The sequence below is a fragment of the Papio anubis genome, chromosome 1, assembly GCF_008728515.1.
Source record: "Papio anubis isolate 15944 chromosome 1, Panubis1.0, whole genome shotgun sequence".
Lineage (NCBI taxonomy): Eukaryota > Metazoa > Chordata > Mammalia > Primates > Cercopithecidae > Papio > Papio anubis.
In genome coordinates, this window is record NC_044976.1 from 21,536,244 (window position 1) to 21,556,862 (window position 20,619).

The window sequence follows — 20,619 nt, forward strand, 5'->3', positions numbered from 1 at the left end:
CCATTTTGATAAAGCCAAAAAGAACTTTATTCCATATAGTAAATTTTAAATAAATGTAATGCCACTTCCAAAGTTACTTTTTTAAAAAGTTGCCATGATTTGTTTCAAAAGCTCAAAATGAGCATGTGTAAATAACTGGAGTTGCCTTACTTGAATATTCCATACCACCACCCAAAGCCACAACTCAGGACACCCATCAATCCATTTTGTCAAACCAAGCCTACGACCAACCATCAGCCTCTTACCGATAACAAAACACTCTACAGGAGAGCATCTCTAAGCAGATCACTGCCAATTCTCTATGGCAGAATGTCACAGAAAGTTCCTGAGGACTGATTTTCAAATAAGACCATGACCCAGGAGTCATTTTTATAAGTCATTTTAATGTCTAAAATTATACTAAGCTTCCCAGATTTAAAAAATTTTTAAGGACAAAAAAAAAAAAAACCAGCTATTTGTTACTACTGTACTTAAGACACATTTGTGAGTGAGACAATTCAATTCTCTCTCAGAATCTGAATAGGCACACACAACACAGAGGAAGAAAGTTTCCATCTATGTCCCCAGAGGAGGAGGACACATTTATTTATGAACAACGCTCCCTAAGGGTAAATATTTCTCTCCCTCTTTAAAACTTCAAACCACTTACAACCAACCATATAAAGATGTTCAAATTTGCTTAAGCACTTAACCATGGCACTTCTGGATTTAAAAAAAAAAAAAAAAAAAAAAAAAAAGCAGCTGTTACAAACCAAACACTTCCAAATTATGGAGAGATGTGGATTTCTATTAGAAACTAGACAAGCCACAAACTCTCAAGGAGTCTGACATTTATTATGGTTTCAGACGATACAGTCTAACTATCATCTTATTATGCCACCTAATCAGACCTAAGCTGATTTAACAATCACTTTAAGAAGCTAAAAGTAGAAAAGTAAAAGCAAAATGATGACTGATTTCGATTAAGAAAAAAATGTAAAATTTGGTATGCAGAAACATACATTTTAATGGGTGGTAAATCTAAGACAAATTGATGTGCTGTTCTGAAACAACTAAGACTGCATATTCAACACTAAGAAGGCTTCAAAATAATGAAATAAGGAGTATCAAAGTCAAACCCAATATGCCTTCAATGAAGGGAAAGTAACAAAAACATTCAGCTCTACAGATCAGAAACAATAAGTATTATTTAACCTTAAAAATCTATAAAATTCAAAGTGGTTTGCCCTCACTTTCATAACCAGTCAGAAACAAGAAATGCATATTATACCTGTCTGAAATATTTCATCAAGTCTTTCTGCCACCTTCTGTGGGAGGCCTGCCTCTATCAGTGTCTTGTAGTGTTCTGTGTGAGTTACACTGGAAGTATCCATTGGTTCTTCCTCTTCTTTTAACTGTACCGCATTACCATTCACCTGATTAGCCATTTTATTATGCTGCTGGAAAAAATTCAGGAGCTATATTACATTAAGCCAGAAATAACTAGTTTGTAGGACAATGCATGATTTATCTAAACTAATTTGTATACATGCTGCTAATAACCTCTATCAAAATAATAATTTATTCCTCCTGTGATGTATCTGACCTAAATTGGCAATAATAATCCTGTGAAACCATAGAAAATGTACATGGAAGCATTAGATCTTTAAGGAACTTCATGTACACCGGGTAAAATAAAGGCTTTAATTTACTGAAGGTAGAACTGCTGATTAACAAAAGCAGCTGTTGTGTCCTGGTAAAAAGATCAAAATCACTACAAAATCCTAAAAGCCCCTCAGCTCTCAGGTCTTACACAGTTTTAAAAAGTTTTGGTTTAAAAACAGAATGAACACCCACAGACCACTTAATCAAGATTTAAGGACTTTCAAATTTTCCTGGCTCTGCTTCAAATACAGTATCAGTGTGAAATAAGTGCCCTGTTTTCTCTAGTTCAACATGGTGGTGGTTTGGGTTTTCTCCACCTAACTTAACACAAAATGAAAACCAAAAAAAAAAACCAACTTGACATTAATTTTTGTTCTAAGATTAATTCGCTATTCCCATTCACAGATTTAAAAGAAAAAATGACCAAGTTTAAAAGCGAAACAATTGTTTTAAGTCCACATAAAACACTAAGTGAGCTATAGTTCAGGTTGCTTTAAAAAAAAAAAAAAAAAAAGTACATGTTGAAATTTTCATATCACTAAAATAAAGATGTAAAAACATACTGAAGAATAGACAACTTCTTCCAAATATTTCAAAAAACGTTACCTAATTAGGCTAAACTTCAGCCAGATTTCTCAGATTAACCTACAAAAAATAATTTTGTACATTCAGTAGGTAATGCTGAAATGGACTGATTCCCTGAAGAGAGAGAGTAAATAATAAACCATACAAGGCCAGTCTGTATACTGCCTCAAAAGACAGGGAATTAAAGTGCATTTGTCTGTGGTGAAATTATAATGTGATGAAGATAATAGGCAGCAGAACAAGACATTGCAACACATACTAAATAAAAGACATAAAGGTAGATCTCAAGAAAAAGCCTACTTTTCTTGATGAAACTCAAGATACCTAGTCATCTATAAAGAAAATACAAGTCTCCTACAAAGTACTAAGACACACAAGATAACCACACTTCCAGACAGCTTATCGAACATTGTGCAAATGCACCAGGTGCACTCTTCTGGCTTAAAACAATTTCTTTTCATTTCAAAGTCCACTGATACTTAGTCGAAGTTGATGAAAGAGGGAGGAAGACCAAGAGGGGAAGGAGGTAATAGTACAGAGTAGGAAGAAGAAAGGAAAATGCAAAGGGTTACTCTGGAAATGAGATAACATGACTCCTCACAATTACAAAACACTATTAAGACTCGATAGCCCTTAATAGACGCAGACTGTGGTTAAATTCTGGGTGGATGTTTCTCAAGGCAAGCTTCAAATTCTGATGAACTAGCAAAAACGGAAACATTCGAAACTGTCACACTTTTGATCAAGAAACTGTATTGTGTGAGATGAATACGTTTACTGATTAACACAACCTATTTCTATAAAGATGCATCCTAAACCCAAAATCTCCTTGCGAACATATAGTTCTGTTTTCCCATGCTCCCCCATCCCCACATACTACCTTAAGATCATCAGAACTCAAAAGTTCTCAGTATCACAAGACCCTTACAGCATTGCACCTAGGAATACTATTAGTCACAGAAAAGAGGCAAATTTTTAACAGAAAAGTTCAATGAACATCTGTTAAGGTGGTGTTTTTAAGTATGTGTAAAGCAAAAAGACAAGTTGTGTATTAAGCACAAGACAGAAATATTTATGCCTACCATATCATTGCAAAGGCTCTACAAGTTGATATTGAAATTGGTTAAATTTTTCCAAAAAAGTTTGTAAATTTTAACAAAAAAACCGTAAAATAATTAGATTCCAGAAAATAAAACTTTCGGATCAAGAAAAGCCCTCTCTCTTCAAGCCAAATACAAAGTGCTCATTTTAAAAAGACTTTTTATGTCATATGAGACCATTTGAAACTCATGTCAATTCAACACAATGCCACACAGCCAAACCATATTTCTGGATGCAGCAAATATACTAACGTGACGGGAGTCATTTGATCTAAACATTTTTGCAAAAAAAGGAGACATTTTTAAAGATTTAAAAGGGCTGCTGGGAAATTCGGGATGTCAGCACTAACGCCTCCCTGACTTTTTCTGAACCTCCCTGTGCAAATTCTTCATATTAAGAGACGGGCTTTAAAAGAACCAACGAAATGAGACTAACGGTTATCTCATGGCTTAGCAGTGTCGAGCTCTCATCCTACGACTGACTCATGAGACATCAATTCAGCCACTTGAGGACTGCAAAAATCTCAAACAGGTAGTGTCAAAGGACTGAACCTTCCAAGAAGCCCTGGGCTTTTTAAAAATTTTGGCAATACGGTTACTACCGTATAAGAAAAAGGATCGCCTTTCCAATTTGGTGCGCCTCTGACAGTCTCAGAATTATCCATTTCAGGCGCCGCTTGGAGCCTAAGTTCCACGGCCTCTAGTAGTCATTTTTTCCTTCAAATCTCAGCCCGCGGCATGCAGAATGTGGGAGGGGAGGGAGGCTTCCCACACAAATCGGCCTTTTGGTTTCTGCTCACACAAAACTTTTCTTCTGGCTCAGATAACCCTGGGATTTGCACCCCGCCTTCCGCCCCCACCCCCACCCCCTCAGGCCGGTCCGGATCATCAGCACATCCCACTCGGGCTAGGCCGGCCGCGGCGGGAGCGAAGCGGCTCCGGCGGGGAGAAGCGGCAGGGCCGCGGGCGCCTCAGGCCCTTCGCGGGGTCCGGCCGCATGGAGCAGCGGGCGGAGGCGGGAAAAGCACGGCCGGCCCCGGCAGGCCGCGCGGAGAGCGCCCGGCGGGCCGGACCGCGGGCTGGAGGGGCGGGGGGAGGAAGAGCAAGGGCGAGAGGCGTCTCGGCCGGGCTAGGCCCACAGCCGCGCGGCCGGACTAGACCAAAGCCGCCCCCAGCCCGTCCCCACCCCCACCCCGGGGCTTCGGAACGCAAACGAAACGGGACCAGGCGCGGAGCCCTGGCTGAGTTGGGTTGGATCGGGGCTCCCGGCCCCTCCCCCCACGGGCCGGCGCGAGACTCACCAGGGCAGAGCGGGGGCCGGCGGCCGGGCCCGTGAGAATCAGCGCGAGGCGCTTTGAAAACGACTAGAAATGGCGCGCGCGCCACCCCCTCCCCCCACTCATGGACAGAGACGCGATCCCGGCAGCACGCGGGGTTTCCCGGAACTGCTTCCAGGGACTCCGAGCTGCGGGGCAATCGCTTGGCGAGGCGGCTTGACAGGCAGCTCAGGTGACCAATAGTATCGAGGCAAAACGGACCACGCCGGACGACTCGAGAGCCAATCGATGAAGCTGTCGGTTGAACCAATGAGGGTGCTCAGCGCCGCTGGCTGGGGCGCCTCCGAGGCGGGGGCAGGCACACAAAGGGGTCTGTGGTGGAAGCCCTTGGTGGCGGCGAGGCTTGGGGGCACCGGGTCCTGGGTGGACGAGGCTCCTCCTTCTTCGTCTGCCGCCGATGCGAGGCCGAAAATCTAGGCCTCGCGCCGCGTGGCCGCATCCGGAGCCCCGCCCCCTACAGTCAGCGCTGGCCCCGCTCCGCCATGGCGCTCGCGTCCCGCCACCGGCCGCGCTTAGCCCCCGAGTCCTCCCTCGCACCCCTGCTGCCGGCGTTCGCCCCAGACACGCCCATAGCCACGCGTTCGGGCCTCCTTCGGTCATCTTTTCGCCTCTAGTGAGCACACAATTTAAGGATGATTTGGCTCGTCATTTTGCTGAGGATTTTGTCTAGATAATCTTTCCTTGGAACGATCGGAGAAATGCCTCTCTCCCTCCCTGGCTGCCGTCCACACATCGTTGGTGGCAGACTGTGAGGGAAATCGTTAAAATGACTCCAGAGCGATGTATAACACAAGTAATAGAGCAGGAACCTTTTCCCCACAGGATTTGGAGCTACTTGATATTCATAAAATAAAGCAGATACATCCATCTCTGAAGCCAAAAGAGCCATGCAGGGGAAAGGGGTAATTCCCAAAGGACACTAATTCTTGCTAGTCCTAAACCTATTTCTCACCTGCTATTTCTACTGATTTGTTCCCTGTCCTTAGTCCAAACCTGTCCCGTCTCACTGAAACCTTCCGAACTCACTTCTGTGGTGCCAGCCCTTTTTTTCCCAACCCCAGACTGCAATGCCCACCAAGTTAAATCTCTGGGTAGATCCAAGTTTTGTGTTATGGGGTGTGAGACTTACAGAAATGCCACGAGTCTTAGGCTGGGCGCAGTGGCTCACGCCTGTAATTCCAGCACTTTGGGAGGCCGAGGTGGACGATTATTTGTGCCCAGGGGTTCGAGAGCAGCCTGGCCAACATGGTGAAACCTCGTCTCTACTAAAAATACAAAAATTAGCCGAGCGTGGTGGCGCGTGCGTGTAATTCCAACTACTTGGGAGGCTGAGGCAGGAGAATCGCTTGAACCCGGGAGGTGGAGGTTGCAGGTGGAGTGTGCCATTGCACTCCAGCCTGGGCGACAAGAGCGAAACTCCTTCTAGAAAGAAAGAGGGAGGGAGGGAGAGAGGGAGGAAAAAGGAAAGGAAAGGAAAAGAAACAAGGAAAGAGAAATGTTGGGAGTCTTTAAGAAAAATCATATTAAATGACTAATATAAATTTAGGAACAGAGGCTTGGAAGGACATTGTAAAAGTGAGGGAGGACCCCGAAGCTCAACTTTTTTTTTTTTTTTTTAATAGAGATACGGGAGGTGCGAAGGGAATCTAGCCATGTTGCCCAGGCCTGTCTTGAACTCCTGGCCTCGAGTGATTCTTCTGCTTCGGCCTCCCAAAATGCTGAGATTACAGGCACCCAGCCTGAAGCTTAAATTTTACTAGCTTCACATAAATCTGCCTCTAGCGCCATAATTTTTAACCTATTTTGTGCCATTTGGAAGTCTGCTAAAAGCTATGAATATCTTCTCAGTTTTTAAATGCATAAAATACATAGCAATACAAAAGAAACCATTTATATTGAAATACAATTCGGAAATATACTTTTAAAACACGTTCGTGATATAGTAAGCTTTTACTTTTATTTTTATTTATTTATTTATTTATTTATTTGAGACGGAGTCTCGCTGTGGCCCCCAGCCTGGAGTGCAGTGGCACAATCTGGGCTCACTGCAAGCTCCGCCTCCCGGATTCACGCCATTCTCCTGCCTCAGCCTCCGGAAGTAGCTGAGACTACGAAGCATGCAACCGCGCCGGGTAATTTTTGTAATTTTAGTAGAGGCAGAGGGGTTTCACGGGTTAGCCAGGATGGTCTGGATCTCTAACCTCGTGGTAGATCGCCTAGGAGAAGTGCTGGGATTACAGGCGTGAGCCACCGCTTCCCGGGCCAAGCTTTTACTTTTAATTTTTGTTTGTTTGTTTTTTTTTTTTTTTTTTTTTTTGAGGCGGGTCTCTCTGCCGCCAGGCTGGAGTGCAGTGGCGGTCTCAGCTCACTGCAAGCTCCACCTCCGGGTTCAAGCCATTCTCCTGCCTCAGCCTCCCGGTAGCTGGGACTGGCTCCAGCCATCTCGTGGCTAGTTTTTGCATTTTTAGCCCAGTAGAGAGCGGGGTTTCACGTGTTAGCCAGGATGGTCTTGATCGTCCCTGACCTCGTGATCCACCGTCTCGACCTCCCAAAGTGCTGGGATTGAAGCGTGAGCCACAGCGCCGAACCTGTTTGTTTGTTTTTTAAAGATGGGCTCACTTTATCACCCAGGCTGGAGTGCAATGGTGCAATCTGGGCTCATGGCAACCTCTGCCTCCAGGGCTCAAGCCATCCTCTGACCTCAGCTTCCCTAGTGGCTTGTAGGAACTGCAAGCACTGGCCACTGCTCTGGGCTAATTGTTGCTTTTTTTTTTTTGCAGAGACGGGTTTCACCTTGTTACCCAGGCAGGAACTTTTTCTTTCTTTTTTTTTTTTTTTGAGATGGTGACCCGCGATGTCGCCCAGGCTGGAGTGCAGTGGCCAGATCTCAGCTCACTACAAGCTCCGCCTCCCGGGTTCACGCCATTCTCCTGCCTCAGCCTCCCAAGTAGCTGGGACTACAGGCGCCCGCCACCTCGCCCGGCTAGTTTTTGTATTTTTTAGTAGAGACGGGGTTTCACCGTGTTCGCCAGGATGGTCTCGATCTCCTGACCTCGTGATCCGCCCGTCTCGGCCTCCCAAAGTGCTGGGATTACAGGCTTGAGCCACCGCGCCCGGCCGGAACTTTTTCTTTATTAACACAATAACTATTAAGATCTTAGAGCAGGTCTAATAACTACAGAAATTGTAGAGTGATATTTCAAGAAATCCATGACAGTAATAAAGTGATATGAAAATGATTTCTATTGGTGACAAAGGGAAAGGTATTACTAATTCTACTGTGATATGTTGTCTACATTCACAATGGGGGAAAATGCTAAATTTCAGTTAGATGTTAGATAAAACAAAGACATTATTATTTTTTCCCCCATCCAAGTTAAAGTACTCCTTACTTCCATTCAGGGACTCCTTTAAGTCCATTGATGAGAACCCATGAGCCAGATATGTAATTTTTTTTTTTTTTTTTTTTTCTTGAGACACAGTCTCACTCTGTGGCCCATACTGGAGTGCAGTGGTGCAATCTCAGCTCAATGCAACTTCCACCTCCCGGGTCAAGTGATTCTCCTGCCTCAGCCTCCCAAGTAGCTGGAATTACAGGTGCCTGCCATGACATCTGGCTAATTTTTGCATTTTTAGTGGAGACGGGGTTTCACCATGTTGTCCAGGCTGATCTCAAACTCTTGACCTCAAGCGATCCGCCCACCTCGGCCTCCCAAAGTGTTGGGATTACAGGTGTGAGCCACCGCACCTGGCCTAGATGTGTAATTTAAAAAGATTCTATCACCCAGTATTTTCTGGGATAATATTTCAAATGTTCTGCTATGTAGTCATCAAAGGTATACTCCACATTTCAGACCATATATCTTGATTTTTTTACTTGGAACTTTTTTTTTACTTGTGGAGTGTTGAAACTCCACAAGTATGTATTGCATGCCTCTATGTAAAAATCATGGAGTTGGCCAACACGGTGGCTCACGCCTGTGGTCCCAACACTTTGGGAGGCCAAGGCAGGCAGATCACCTGAGGTCGGGAGTTCAAGACCAGCCTGACCAACATGGAGAAACCGGGTCTCTACTAAAAATACAAAAATTAGCTGGGCATGGTGGCACATGCCTGTAATCCCAGCTACTCGGGAGGCTGAGGCAGGAGAATCACTTGAATCTGGGAGGCAGAGGTTGCGGTGAGCTGCGATCACACCATTGCACTCCAGCCTGGGCAACAAGAGTGAAAACTCCTTCTCAAAAAAAAAAAAAAAAGAAAGAAAGAAAAAATAAAATATTGGAGTTAAGAGGAGGGAAAGCCGGGCGCCCTGGCTCATGCCTGTAATTCCAGCACTTTGAGAGACTGAAGCAGGTGGATCACGTGGTCAAGAGATCTAGACAATCCTGGCCAATATGGTGAAACCCTGTCTCTACTAAAAATACAAAAATTAGCTGAGTGTGGTGGCTCACATCTGTAGTCCCAGCTACTCAGGAGGCTGAGGCAGTAGAATCGCTTGGACCCAGGAGGTGGAGGTTGCAGTGAGCCAAGATCGCGCCACTGCATTCCAGCCTGGCCACAGAGAAAGACTCTGTCTCAAAAAAAAAAAAAAAAAAAAGCCAGGCGCGGTGGCTCATGCCTGTAATCCCACCACTTTGGGATTCTGAGGCTGGAGGATCGTTTGTGTTCAGGTGTTCAAGACCAACCCAGGCAACATGCTGAAACCCCGTCTCAACAAAAGTTGCAAAAATTAGCCGGCTGTGGTGGCACATGCCTGTAGTACCAGCTACCCAGGAGGCTGAGGTAGGACGATCACTTGAGCCTGGGAGGTGGAGGTTGCAGTGAGCAAGTGAATGCACCACTGCACTCCAGCCTGGGCAACAGAATGAGATCCTGTCTTTGGGTGCCAATACAGTCGTGGGCTGCCAGTACTTCGTCGTATCCCTGAAGACTTTAGAGGTCGGTGAGGGATGATCACGAGGTCAGGATGGAGAGACCATCCCATTAACACGGTGAAACCCCGCCTCAACAAAAACAAAATGAATGGCGCAGTAAAGCGGTTTCAGAGTCCCAGCCACTGGAGGTTATGGTATACCATGGCGTCCCGGAGGCGGAGCCAGGCAGAGCCGAGATCCGCCACTGCATCCAGCCCATGCATAGAGGGCAAGACTGGTATCCCCAAAAACACAATGTATCAATTAATAAATAAACAAATACTGAATAATCGACCATCCCATAACACAGTGAAACTCTATCTCTTACTACTAAAAACTAAAAAAATTAGCTGGGCAAGGTGGCATGCCTGTAGTCCCAGCTACCAAGGCTGAGGCAGGAGAATGAGGCCAACGAGGAGGCGGAGCCAGGTGGCGAGCCTGCAGATCCGCCACTGCACTCCAGCCCGGAGCGACAGAGCGATCTGGCTCTAAAAAAAAATAATAATAAATAAATAAATAAATAAATAAATAAATAAATAAATAACCTAGGGAATAGTGTAAAACTAATAAAACAGAATCCCTGTCCTCCATCTGAAGAGAGGTGGTATCAAATCTTCTATAAACATTTAAAAGTATAATGGCGCTGTGGTCAAGCCTGTAACCCTGGCAATTTTGTATGCATCAGGTGATCAACAGGTCGTAGACTGGTGACCATCCTGGCTGGGAAACAATGCGAAACTCCGTCTCTTCTAAGAAATACAAAAGTAGTCAATAGGTGAAGGCTTCTGTAGTCCCAGCTACCGGAGGTCGAGGAAGAACCCTAGGAGGCGGAACTGGTGGAGTGAGCTGAGATCCCGCCACTGTGACCAGCTCATGGAGCCTGTAGACTCCATCCCAAAAAAAAAAAAAAAGCAGGGGCTGGGCGCTGGCTCATGACGGCACGGTACTTTGGGAGGCCGAGGCAGGCAGATTGCCTGAGGTCAGGAGTTCGAGGCCAGTCTGGCCAACATGGTGAAACTCCATCTTTACTAAAAACACACACACACACACACACACACACACATATATTAACCGAGTTCGGTGGCCTGCGCTTGTAACCCCAGCTACTCCGGAGGCTGAGGCAGGGGAATTGCTTGAGGCAGGGAGGTAGAGGTTGCAGTGAGCCGAGATCGCGTCACTGCACTCCAGCCTGGGCAACAGAGTGAGACTCCGTCTCAAAAAAAAAAAAAAAAAAAAAAAAGTTGCTAGGGGAAGCTCCAGCTATACCCATAATTTCTGAAATTAGGTAACATGGTGCAGCCAGGCCCTTCTGCATCTCTTCCCTGTTACAGACCAAACCTGTTGTCTGAGCTGGTATGTCAATGAATATACTTTTGCTTCTTATAACAATTACAGGGGCCAGGCATGGTGGCTTACCCCTGTAATCCCAGCACTTTGGGAGGCCGAGGTGGGCAGATGTCCTGAGCTTAGGAGTTTAAGACCAGTCTGGGCAACATGGTGAAACTCCGTTTCTACAAAAATTACGAAAATTTTGGCTCACACCTGTAATCCCAGCACTTTGGGAGGCTGAGTCAGGTGGATCACCTGAGGTCAGGAGATCGAGACCAGCTTAGCCAGCATGGTAAAACCTCATCTCTACAAAAAATTAGCTGGGCGTGGTGGCTCACACCTGTAGTCCCAGACACTTGGGAGACTGAGGCACGAGAATCACTTGAACCTGGGAGGTGGAGATTGCAGTGAGCCGAGATTGTGTCACTGCACTCCAGCTTGGGTGACAGAGCAAGACTCTACCAAAAAAAAAAAAAAGAAAGAAAGAAAAAAAAACTAGAATCATTTTTATTATTTTAAAACACTTTGCAAAATGGTGGAGTTCCAACTAAGATTGACCAGCACTTAAGCTGTTTGTCTTTCATTTATATCTCCTAAGATGATGCTTCTTTTACAAAAATAAAATGCCATGTAGATGACTTGCAATGGCTTATAGTTAGCTTACCTCAAGATCTTACTGCAGTGCCTGCTTTATCATCATTTTTTTAAATAAATTTTTTTTTTGAGACGGAGTCTTGCTCTGTTGCCCAGGCTGGAGGGCAGTGGCGCAATCTAGGCTCACTACAACCTCCATCTCCCAGGTTCAAGCTATTCTCCTGCCTCAGCCTCCTGAGTAGCTGGGTTTACAGGCATCCGCCATCATGCCCGGTTAATTTTTGTATTTTTGTACAGATGGGGTTTCACCATGTTGGCCAGGCTGGTCTTGAACTCCTGACCTCAGGTGATCTGCCCTCCTTGGCCTCCCAAAGTGCTGGGATTACAGGCTTGAGCCACCATGCCCGGCTTTATCACCATTTTTATAGCATTTTTTCTTTTGAAGATTATCCTCGAGTTGGTCTGTGGAATGCCCTTCTAGTTCTCAAACGTATCAAAGCCGTCTTAAAATGAAAAGAAAGTGTATTTCCATTTTAGTGGCACTATTGCTACCTTTTTTTTTTTTTTTTTTTTTTGAGATGGAGTCTTGCTCTGTGGCCCAGGCTGGAGTGCAGTGGCCCAATCTCAGCTCACTGCAAGCTCTGCCTCCTGGGTTTACGCTATTCTCCTGCCTCAGCCTCCCCAGTAGCTGGGACTACAGGTGCCCGCTACCTCGCCCAGCTAGTTTTTTGTATTTTTTTTTTTTTAGTAGAGACGGGGTTTCACCGTGTTAGCCAGGCTGGTCTCGATCTCCTGACCTCGTGATCCGCCCGCCTCAGCCTCCCAAAGTGCTGGGATTACAGGCTTGGCCACGGCGCCCGGCCTGCTACCATTTTTGAGCTCTACTGTGTGTCAAGTGTTCCACATATGCTATTGCTGATCCTTATATGGAACCTGCAACCTCAGTAATATTATCCCATTTTATTGAGTAAATAGGCTTACAGAGGTTAAAACATTCGCTGAAAGGCACACCGCACTCCTGAACCGAGAATCAAACACATGTCGTCTGCGTAACTCCAAAGCTACTTTACCAAGCAACTGTTCAATTATTGTCTCAGTATTGGCAGATTCTTCTCTTGAAGGTACCAGTCAAGTAATCATATAGGTGGCCAGGAGTGGTGGCTCACGTCTATAATCCCAGCACTTTGGGAGGCTGAGGCAGGCGGATCACTTGAGTGCAGGAGTTTGAGACCAGCCTGGGCAACCTAGTGAAACCCCATCTCTACAAAAACTACAAAAAATTAGCTGGGCATGGTGGCACATACCTCTAGCTCCAGCTGCCTAGGAGGCTGAGGTGGGAGGACCACCTAGCCTGGGGAGGTCAAGGCTTCAGTGAGCCACGTTTGCACCACTGCAATTGGCCCTGTCTCAAAAAAAAAAAAAAATTGTCTGGTCAATCTGATTAATAAGTTAGAAAACACTAGTTAGGGAGCAAAGCCAACTGTGATATAAGATAATGAGAATATTTACCTTGTGTGGTTTGCAAATTGGCATTATAGCACAATTTAAACTTGTTCTGAAAAATGAACAATGCAGGAATAAAATTGTAGCCTCACAAGGTCTCAACTTTGGAAAGCAACACCCCTTTGGGTAGATTTGTTAGAAAAGAACATGTCTTGGTCAGGCACAGCAGCTCACTCCTGTAATCCCAACACTTTGGGAGGCCTAGGCAGATGGATCTCATGAGGCCAGGAGTTAGAGACCAGCTGGACAACATGGTGAGACCCCGTGTCTACTAAAAACGCAAAAATTAACTGGGTGTGGTGGTGCCTGCCTGTAATCCCACCTACTCAGGAGGCTGAGGCAGGAGAATCGCTTGAACCTGGGAGGTGGAGGTTGCAGTGAGCTGAAATTGCACCACTGCCCTCCAGCCTGGGCGACAGAGCGAAACTCTGTCTCAAAAATAAATAAATAAATAAACAAATAAAAATAAGTCCTCTTAGGATTGTTAAATCCAGTTTAAGAGTGCTGAACACTCAGTCACAACATTCTCTCATTCCACAACACTAGCAACTCCTCACCAGGACTTTGGTGCACCCACCCACTGAGAGTAAACTCTGCAGCCTTTTTCTTTTAAGACAGGGTCTCACCCTAGTCTGTTGCCCAGATTGGAGTGCAGTGGCACTATCATGGCTGACTGCAGCCTTTACCTCCTGGGCTCAAGTGATCCTCCTGCCTTGGCCTCCGAAAGTGCTGGGATTACAGGCCTGAGCCTTTAAAAAGGCTGCAGGTGCCTGGGCCTGGTGACTCATGCCTGTAATCCCAGCACTTTGGGAAGCTGAGGTGGGAGGATCACTTGAGCCCAGGAGTTCAAGGCTACAATGAGCCTTGATCATACCACTGCAGCCTGGGTGACAGAGTGAGTGCCTGTTTCAAAAGAAGGGTCGGGGAAAGGGGAAGGGAGAAAGAGGCAACAGCAACAGCTGCAGCCTAATTCCATCAATTGAATTCTAGGAGACTGTTGTACGTAACTCCATTGAGTTCTCATTATTATCAGGCTTCCCTATAGACAGAAGAGCCACATGCTGCAAATCTTTAGTGGAGGTGTTACTGTGAGGTTTTAACTAAAATCCAGTAGAAATCTAAGATAAGTATTATTACCCATATTCAGATATACAAGTTGAACCTGTATTCAGATATATAAGTTGAATATACAGTTCCACAAATCAGATTCTGCAGGGATTGTGAGTCCTGTTCCCAACATCAGTGTAGTATCATGGAGTAATTATAGCATTCAGTATAACTTGCATATATTTTGAAAATTCAACAAAACAATAAGAATTGGTTATCAGTAGATTGTGGATATAACTAAATTCTCACTACCCTAAAGTTAAAATATCCACTAGAGGCTGGGCACGGTGGCTCACAACTGTAATCCCAGAACTTTGGGAGGCCGAGGCGGGCGGATCATGAGGTCAGGAGATCGAGACCATCCTGGCTAGCATGGTGAAACCCCATCTCTACTAAAATTACAAAAAAGTAGCTGGGCATGGTGGTGGGTGCCTGTAGTCCCAGCTACTCAGGAGGCTGAGGCAGGAGAATGGCGAGAACCTGGGAGGTGGAGCTTGCAGTGAGCCGAGATCTCACCACTGCACTCCAGCCTGGGTGACTGAGAGAGACTCCATCTCAAAAAAAAAAAAAAAAAAAAAAAATCCTTTAGAGATGCTCTCTAATTATCATGAATAGTGATAACAACACCTTGTACTTAACAGTTTTCATGAGTTTCAAGTACTGTATCTCATGAGATATCTCTGCTGCATTTGAACATCTTGAAATGTGCCATGACCTTGGCTTGTGACTCTCCTCTCCTGGTTCTTCTCTAGACCCTGTAATATGTCTTTGTAGGTCCTCTCCTCTGCCTGTCATTATCTGTTGGTGTTCCCAGGACTTCATCCCTGACAACTGTTCTCACATTTTGCCACGGCTATCTCATTCACTTGCATGGTTTCACTAGTATTATCATCTCCATGCAGACACTAGCTATTCCCATTTCTTTTTTTTTTTTTTTTTCCTTGTATGTATTTATTTTTAATACAGGGTCCTGTCACCCAGGCTGGAGTGCAATAGCACAATCTCTGCCCACTGCAACCTCTGCCTCCCAGGCTCAAGCAATCCTCTCACCTCACCCTCCAAGTAGTTGGGACTACAGGCGTGTACCACCATGCCTGGCTAATTTTTCAAAACAATTTTTTTTTGTAGAGATGGGGTTTTACCATGTTGTCCGGGGTGGTTTCAAACTCCTGGGCTCAAGCAACCCACCCTCCTTGGCCTTCCAAAGTGCTGAGATTACAGATGTGAGCCACTGTGCCTGGCCTATTCCCTATTTCTTTCTTTCTTTTTTTTTTCTTTTCTTTTCTTTTTTTTTTTTTAGCGAAGTTTCGCTCTTGCCGCCAAGACTGGAGTGCAATGTGCAATGACCTGATCTCAGCTCACTGCAAACTTCGCCTCCCAGGTTCAAGCGATTCTCCTGCCTCAGCCTCCTGAGTAAGCTGGGATTACAGGCATGCGCCACCATGCCCAGCTAATTTTGTATTTTTAGTAGAGATGAGGTTTCTCCATGTTGGTCAGGCTGGTCTAGAACTCCCGACCTCAAGTGATCCGCCCGCCTTGGCCTCCCAAAGTGATGGGATTACAGGTGTGAGACACTGCTCCCGGCCTCCCATTTCTTTACAGTACCACGTTTGGTCCTGAGCTCTGAATTCATATTTCCAGCTGCCTGCTGGGCATATGAATATATGTTTGGATGTAACAGTTTCCTCAAACTAAATGACTAAAGATGATTTTTATCTCCTACCATGTGATCCCTTCCTCACTGAACCCCACTCATAGCGACCTCCTGGTGGTGGTTTCTCCAGCATACCAACTGCTGCTTCAGCATCTTCACATTTGCTCTTCAATAAACTGAGTAGTTAGAACATTTACCCCAGATATCCTGATGTCTTAGAGATGTGCTCAAATGTCACCTCTTTAGAGAGGCTTTCCATGACCACTTCCTCTAAAAGCAGTCTCTTTTGTCTTCATTACACTTGTTACCAGCTAACGTTATATATGTCTTGGTTTATTGTCCCTCTCCCCAAAAAACAGAAATTCAGCAAGGGCAGAATCTTTGTCTCATTTAGTTTTATACCAGGCACATAAGGTGGTGCTCAATGATTTTTTTTTTTTTTTCGAGACAGAGTCTCACTCTGTCACCCAGGCTGGAGGGCAGTGGTGCGATCTCGGCTTACTGCAACCTCTGCCTCCCTGGTTCAAGTGATTCTCCCGCCTCGGCCTCCTGAATAGCTGGGACTACAGGCATGCGCCACCAAGCCCAGCTAATTTTTTTTTTTTTAATTTTTTTTAGAGACGGAGTCTCGGTCTGTCACCCAGGCTGGACTGCGGTGGCGTGATCTCGGCTGACTGCAAGCTCCGCCTCCCGGGTTCACACCATTCTCCTGCCTCAGCCTCCCAAGTAACTGGGACTACAGGTGCCCACCACCATGCCCAGCTAATTTTTGTATTTTTAGTAGAGGTGGGGTTTCATCATGTTAGCCAGGATGGTCTCGATCTCCTAACCCATGATCCGTGATCCGCCCACCTCAGTCTCCCAAAGTTCTGGGATTACAGGCGTGAGCCACCGCGTCTGGCCACACCCAGCTAATTTTTTTTAAGTTTTACTAGAGACGGGGTTTCACCATGTTGATCAAGCTGCTCTCAAACTCCTGACCTCGTGATTCGCTGGCCTCGGCCTCCCAAAGTGCTGGGATTATGGGCATGAGCCACTGCGCTTGGCTTTTTTTTTTTTTTTTTTTTTTTTGAGATGGAGTCTCGCCCTGTCACCCAGACTGAAATGCAGTGGCCCAATCTTGGCTCACTGCAACCTCCACCCCCCAGGTTCAAGCGATTCTCCTGCCTCAGCCTCCCGAGTAGCTGGGATTATAGGTGCCCGCCATTGCGCCCAGCTAATTTTTGTATTTTTAGTAGAGATGGGGTTTCACCATGTTGGCCAGGCTGGTCTCGAACTCCTGACTTCAGGTGATCCACCTGCCTCGGCCTCCCAAAGTGATGGGATTACAGGCGTGAGCCAGAATGCCTGGTGGTGCTCAATGAATTTTTATTAAATGACTTCATTTACTTGTAATCTTTATCCCCAATCCCAGACTCCTCCTCTTTATATGTTCTGGTTCCTTTAATAGCATACTCTGCCAAGTGCATTGGTTCATTCCTGTAATCCCAGCACTTTGGGAAGCTGACGCGGGAGGATCCCTAGAGCCCAGGAGTTCAAGACCAGCCTGGGCAACATAGGGAGATCCCCCCCCCCCCCGCTATAAATAATAAAAAACAAAATTAGCTGGGCATGATGGTGGCATGCCTGTGGTCCTAGCTACTGGGAAGGCTGAGGTGAGAGGATCCCTTTAGCCCAGAAGTTAAGGCTGCAGTGAGCTGTGTTTGTGACACTGTACTCCAGCCTGGGTGACAGAGTGAGAGTCTTTACCTGGAGGGTCTTAGATGACTCACATTACTTCTGGAAGCCGCCTTCTTTCCAGAAGGCCTCACCAGATGCACTAATGACAGAAATTCTACAGTTCTTTTAATGAGTACCGGCCGGGCGCGGTGGCTCACAGCCTATAATCCCAGCACTTTGGGAGGCCAAGGTGGGCTGATCACTTGAGGCCAGGAGTTCGAGACCAGCCTGGCCAACATGGCGAAACCCTGTCTCTACTAAAAATACTGAAACAGCTGTGCGTGACAGCAGGTGCCCTGTAATCCCAGTTATTCAGCAGGCTGAGGCACGAGAATCAGCCTGAACCTGGGAGGCAGGGGTTGCAGTGAGCCGAAATCATACCACTGCACTCCACCCTGGGTGACAAAGTGAGATTCTAGAAAAAAAAAAAAAAAAAAGAGTAGCTTGGTGTGGTGACAATCAGAAATATGAAGGGAATAACATTTATATGTATTCTCCTTATTTTATTGTTGCCTGCTTATTCTACCCCAAACATTTGCTGGGGGTTGAAGACACAACGGTGAGCAAGACAGTGACTTCTTCAAAGATATCAAAGTTTAATGGAGGAGACAAAAAAGTAAGCAGGCAATTACAAAACAAGGATAAAGTGCTTTGATTGGGATAAACCCAGGGAAAACAGAAAAGGAACACCTGATCCAGTCTTATGGGATTGGGAAAAGTTTCCTAGAGCAAGTTAGGTATGAGACCTGAAGGTTGAGTAGGACTTGGCCAGAAGAGATGCAGCTTGGAGTGTTGCAAGTTCAGGAAAAGAGGAGGGAACCAGAGCTGGGGAGAGCGACAGAGGCCAGATCATGAATGACCCCCTCAGATATCACACCAAAGGAGGTTCACTGTTTGCTGCTGGCAATGGGAAGCATGACAGGGCTTTACACAGAAGAGTGGCATAAAGGGATTTTTCCTTTCAGAAAGATTGTTCTAGCAGAAAGGGAGAACAGACTGATGGGAATCAAAATAGAAAAGAGGAGACTCATTAGGAGGTCGTTTCAGTAAGCGAGATATGGCCCAGTGATGGTCTGAATAATTGCTGCTAATAGTTTGAGTCCCGTGATCTCATTTAATCTTTGCAACTCTATGAGGTAGACATAATTACTCCCATTTGCGGATGGGGAATCCAAGGAACAGAAAAGCTAAATAATTGCCGGAAGTCACGTGGTAAGTGGTGGCAGTAGAGAGCGAGGCAGAAGGATCTGAGAACTATTTAGGAGGTGGTATGGGCGTGACTGGATAAATAGTTACACAATATTTGTTACTGATTTGGGGAGGGTGGCTAAAGGAACGGGAGTAAGTATGATATGCAAGTTTCTAGCTTGGATAAGTGGGCAATGACTGAGTTAGAAACAGGAGAAGCAGGCAGGGAGTAGGGGAAAACGTGGCAAGTTGAGTTCTGGGTTTGATTTCAAGATGTCTGGGTAATTTCCTATTATAATTTTTTAACTTAGTTTTGTTATTTTGTTCATGCTTTGATGGGTAATTTCCAAGCGGAGCTGTCCAGAAAGCAGCTGCAGGGGCTGGTGTGAAACTTTGCCAGATTTTGGTGTCATCACTCTCAATCTTACCCAAAAGGAAAAACAAAAGAAAAGCATTTTAGAGAAGCTGAAAATGATATAAACTTTGGGAACGAAGCATTTAGAAAAACAGACTATGCAATGGGATTTCCCACGGACCCATTTTAGGTCATTACAGGGTAATTTTCTCCCATTAATTCAGCTGTTTTTCACTAACGATCGAAGTCTCCTATTGATAAGCAGAGCCCACATCTGCTACTCTACCACAGAGGTGGGTATCTAACAACTGCTTCCAAAGAGTCAGTTTCTCCCAGGGCTTGGGAACTCCTTTGGGAGCTACACTAACTTCTACAACACCAGGGAACCACTTAACAAATTATCATTTCAGTGCACTCAGTGATGTCCTAATGGCCCGGAAACACAGTCCTAACCTACCTCTAGGGTCTTAGAGAACAGTTCACACAGAAGGAAATTTGCTCAATAATAACAACAATGGCAAGATATTAACATATCAAATACTCTTAGAGGGAGGCTCTTGAGCTATACTTCTCCAGGTGAACTAGCATTTTCCCTTAACTTTCCTTCCCAGCAATGAAAAATGCTGAACATGCAGTAAGAAGAGTTTTTTTTGTTGTTTTTTTTGTTTTGTTTTGGTTTGGTTTTTTTGGACACGGAGTCTTGTTCTGTCGCCCAGGCTGGAGTGCAGTGGCACAATCTCGGCTCATTGCAAGCTCCGCCTCCCTGGTTCACACCATTCTCCTGCCTCAGCCTCCTGAGTAGCTAGGACTACCCGCCACCACGCCTGGCTAATTTTTTTGTATTTTTAGTAGAGACAGGGTTTCACCGTGTTAGCCAGGATGGTCTTGATCTCCTGACCTCGTGATCCGCCCGCCTCGGCCTCCCAAAGTGCTGGGATTATAGGCGTGAGCCACCGCACCCGGCCGAGTTTTTTGTTTTTGTTTTTGTTTTTGCTTTTAACAGATGAGGTATTGCTCTGCAGCCTCGAACTCAGCCTCAGCCTCAGCCTCTGTAGTTGGGAGCACTTGCTACCACACCCGGCTAAGAGTTTATATGTATATATATTTTTGGCTGCTCTATAGACATAGCAGGGCTCACCCATAAGCAGAGTGGCCCAGAGTAGCCTAAATAATATTCTGAGGCCAGGCATGGTGGCTCACACCTGTAAGCCATCACTTTAGGAGGCTGACTTGGAGCACTTGAGCCGCAGAGTTTGAGACCAGCCTGGGCAAAACATGGAGACCCCATCTCTAAAAAAATAACAAAAAGAATTAGCTGGGTGTAGTGGCACACACCTGTGGTCCCAGCTACTCAGGAGGCTGAGGTGGGGAGGATCACTTGGGCCTGGGGAGGTCGAGGCTGCAATAAGCTGTGATCACGCCACTGCATTCCGGCCTGGGTGACAGAGCAAAACTCTGTCTTAAAAAAAAAAAAAAAGGGGGGGGGTTGGGTTTTGATGAAGTTTCTCTTCTTTGCAAGTCTTGACTACAGAATTAAAAACATTTCTTTCGTATTTATATTTTCCCCAATATAAAGCACTTCCAAGGCCGG

At 45.7% G+C, this 20,619-nt stretch overlaps 1 protein-coding gene across 9 annotated transcripts in view; it reads right to left on the bottom strand.

Moving 5' to 3' along the window:
* Positions 1-4,758, bottom strand: part of HNRNPR (heterogeneous nuclear ribonucleoprotein R) — a 34,767-nt gene extending 30,009 nt beyond the window's left edge. For 3 of the 9 annotated variants that reach the window (XM_021937253.2, XM_003891302.5, XM_009201529.3), the window contains exon 1: positions 4,631-4,738. Coding sequence is in view for 6 of the 9 variants with exons in the window: in XM_003891303.4 (XP_003891352.1) it covers positions 1,271-1,427 (157 nt within the window). In the remaining 3 variants the exon portion in view is untranslated. Of the gene's footprint in view, positions 1-1,270; positions 1,440-4,630 lie in introns of those variants that run through there. The other 6 variants (XM_003891303.4, XM_009201520.3, XM_009201525.3 and 3 more) reach the window with 3 other exon arrangements.
* Positions 4,759-20,619: the final 15,861 nt, after the last annotated feature.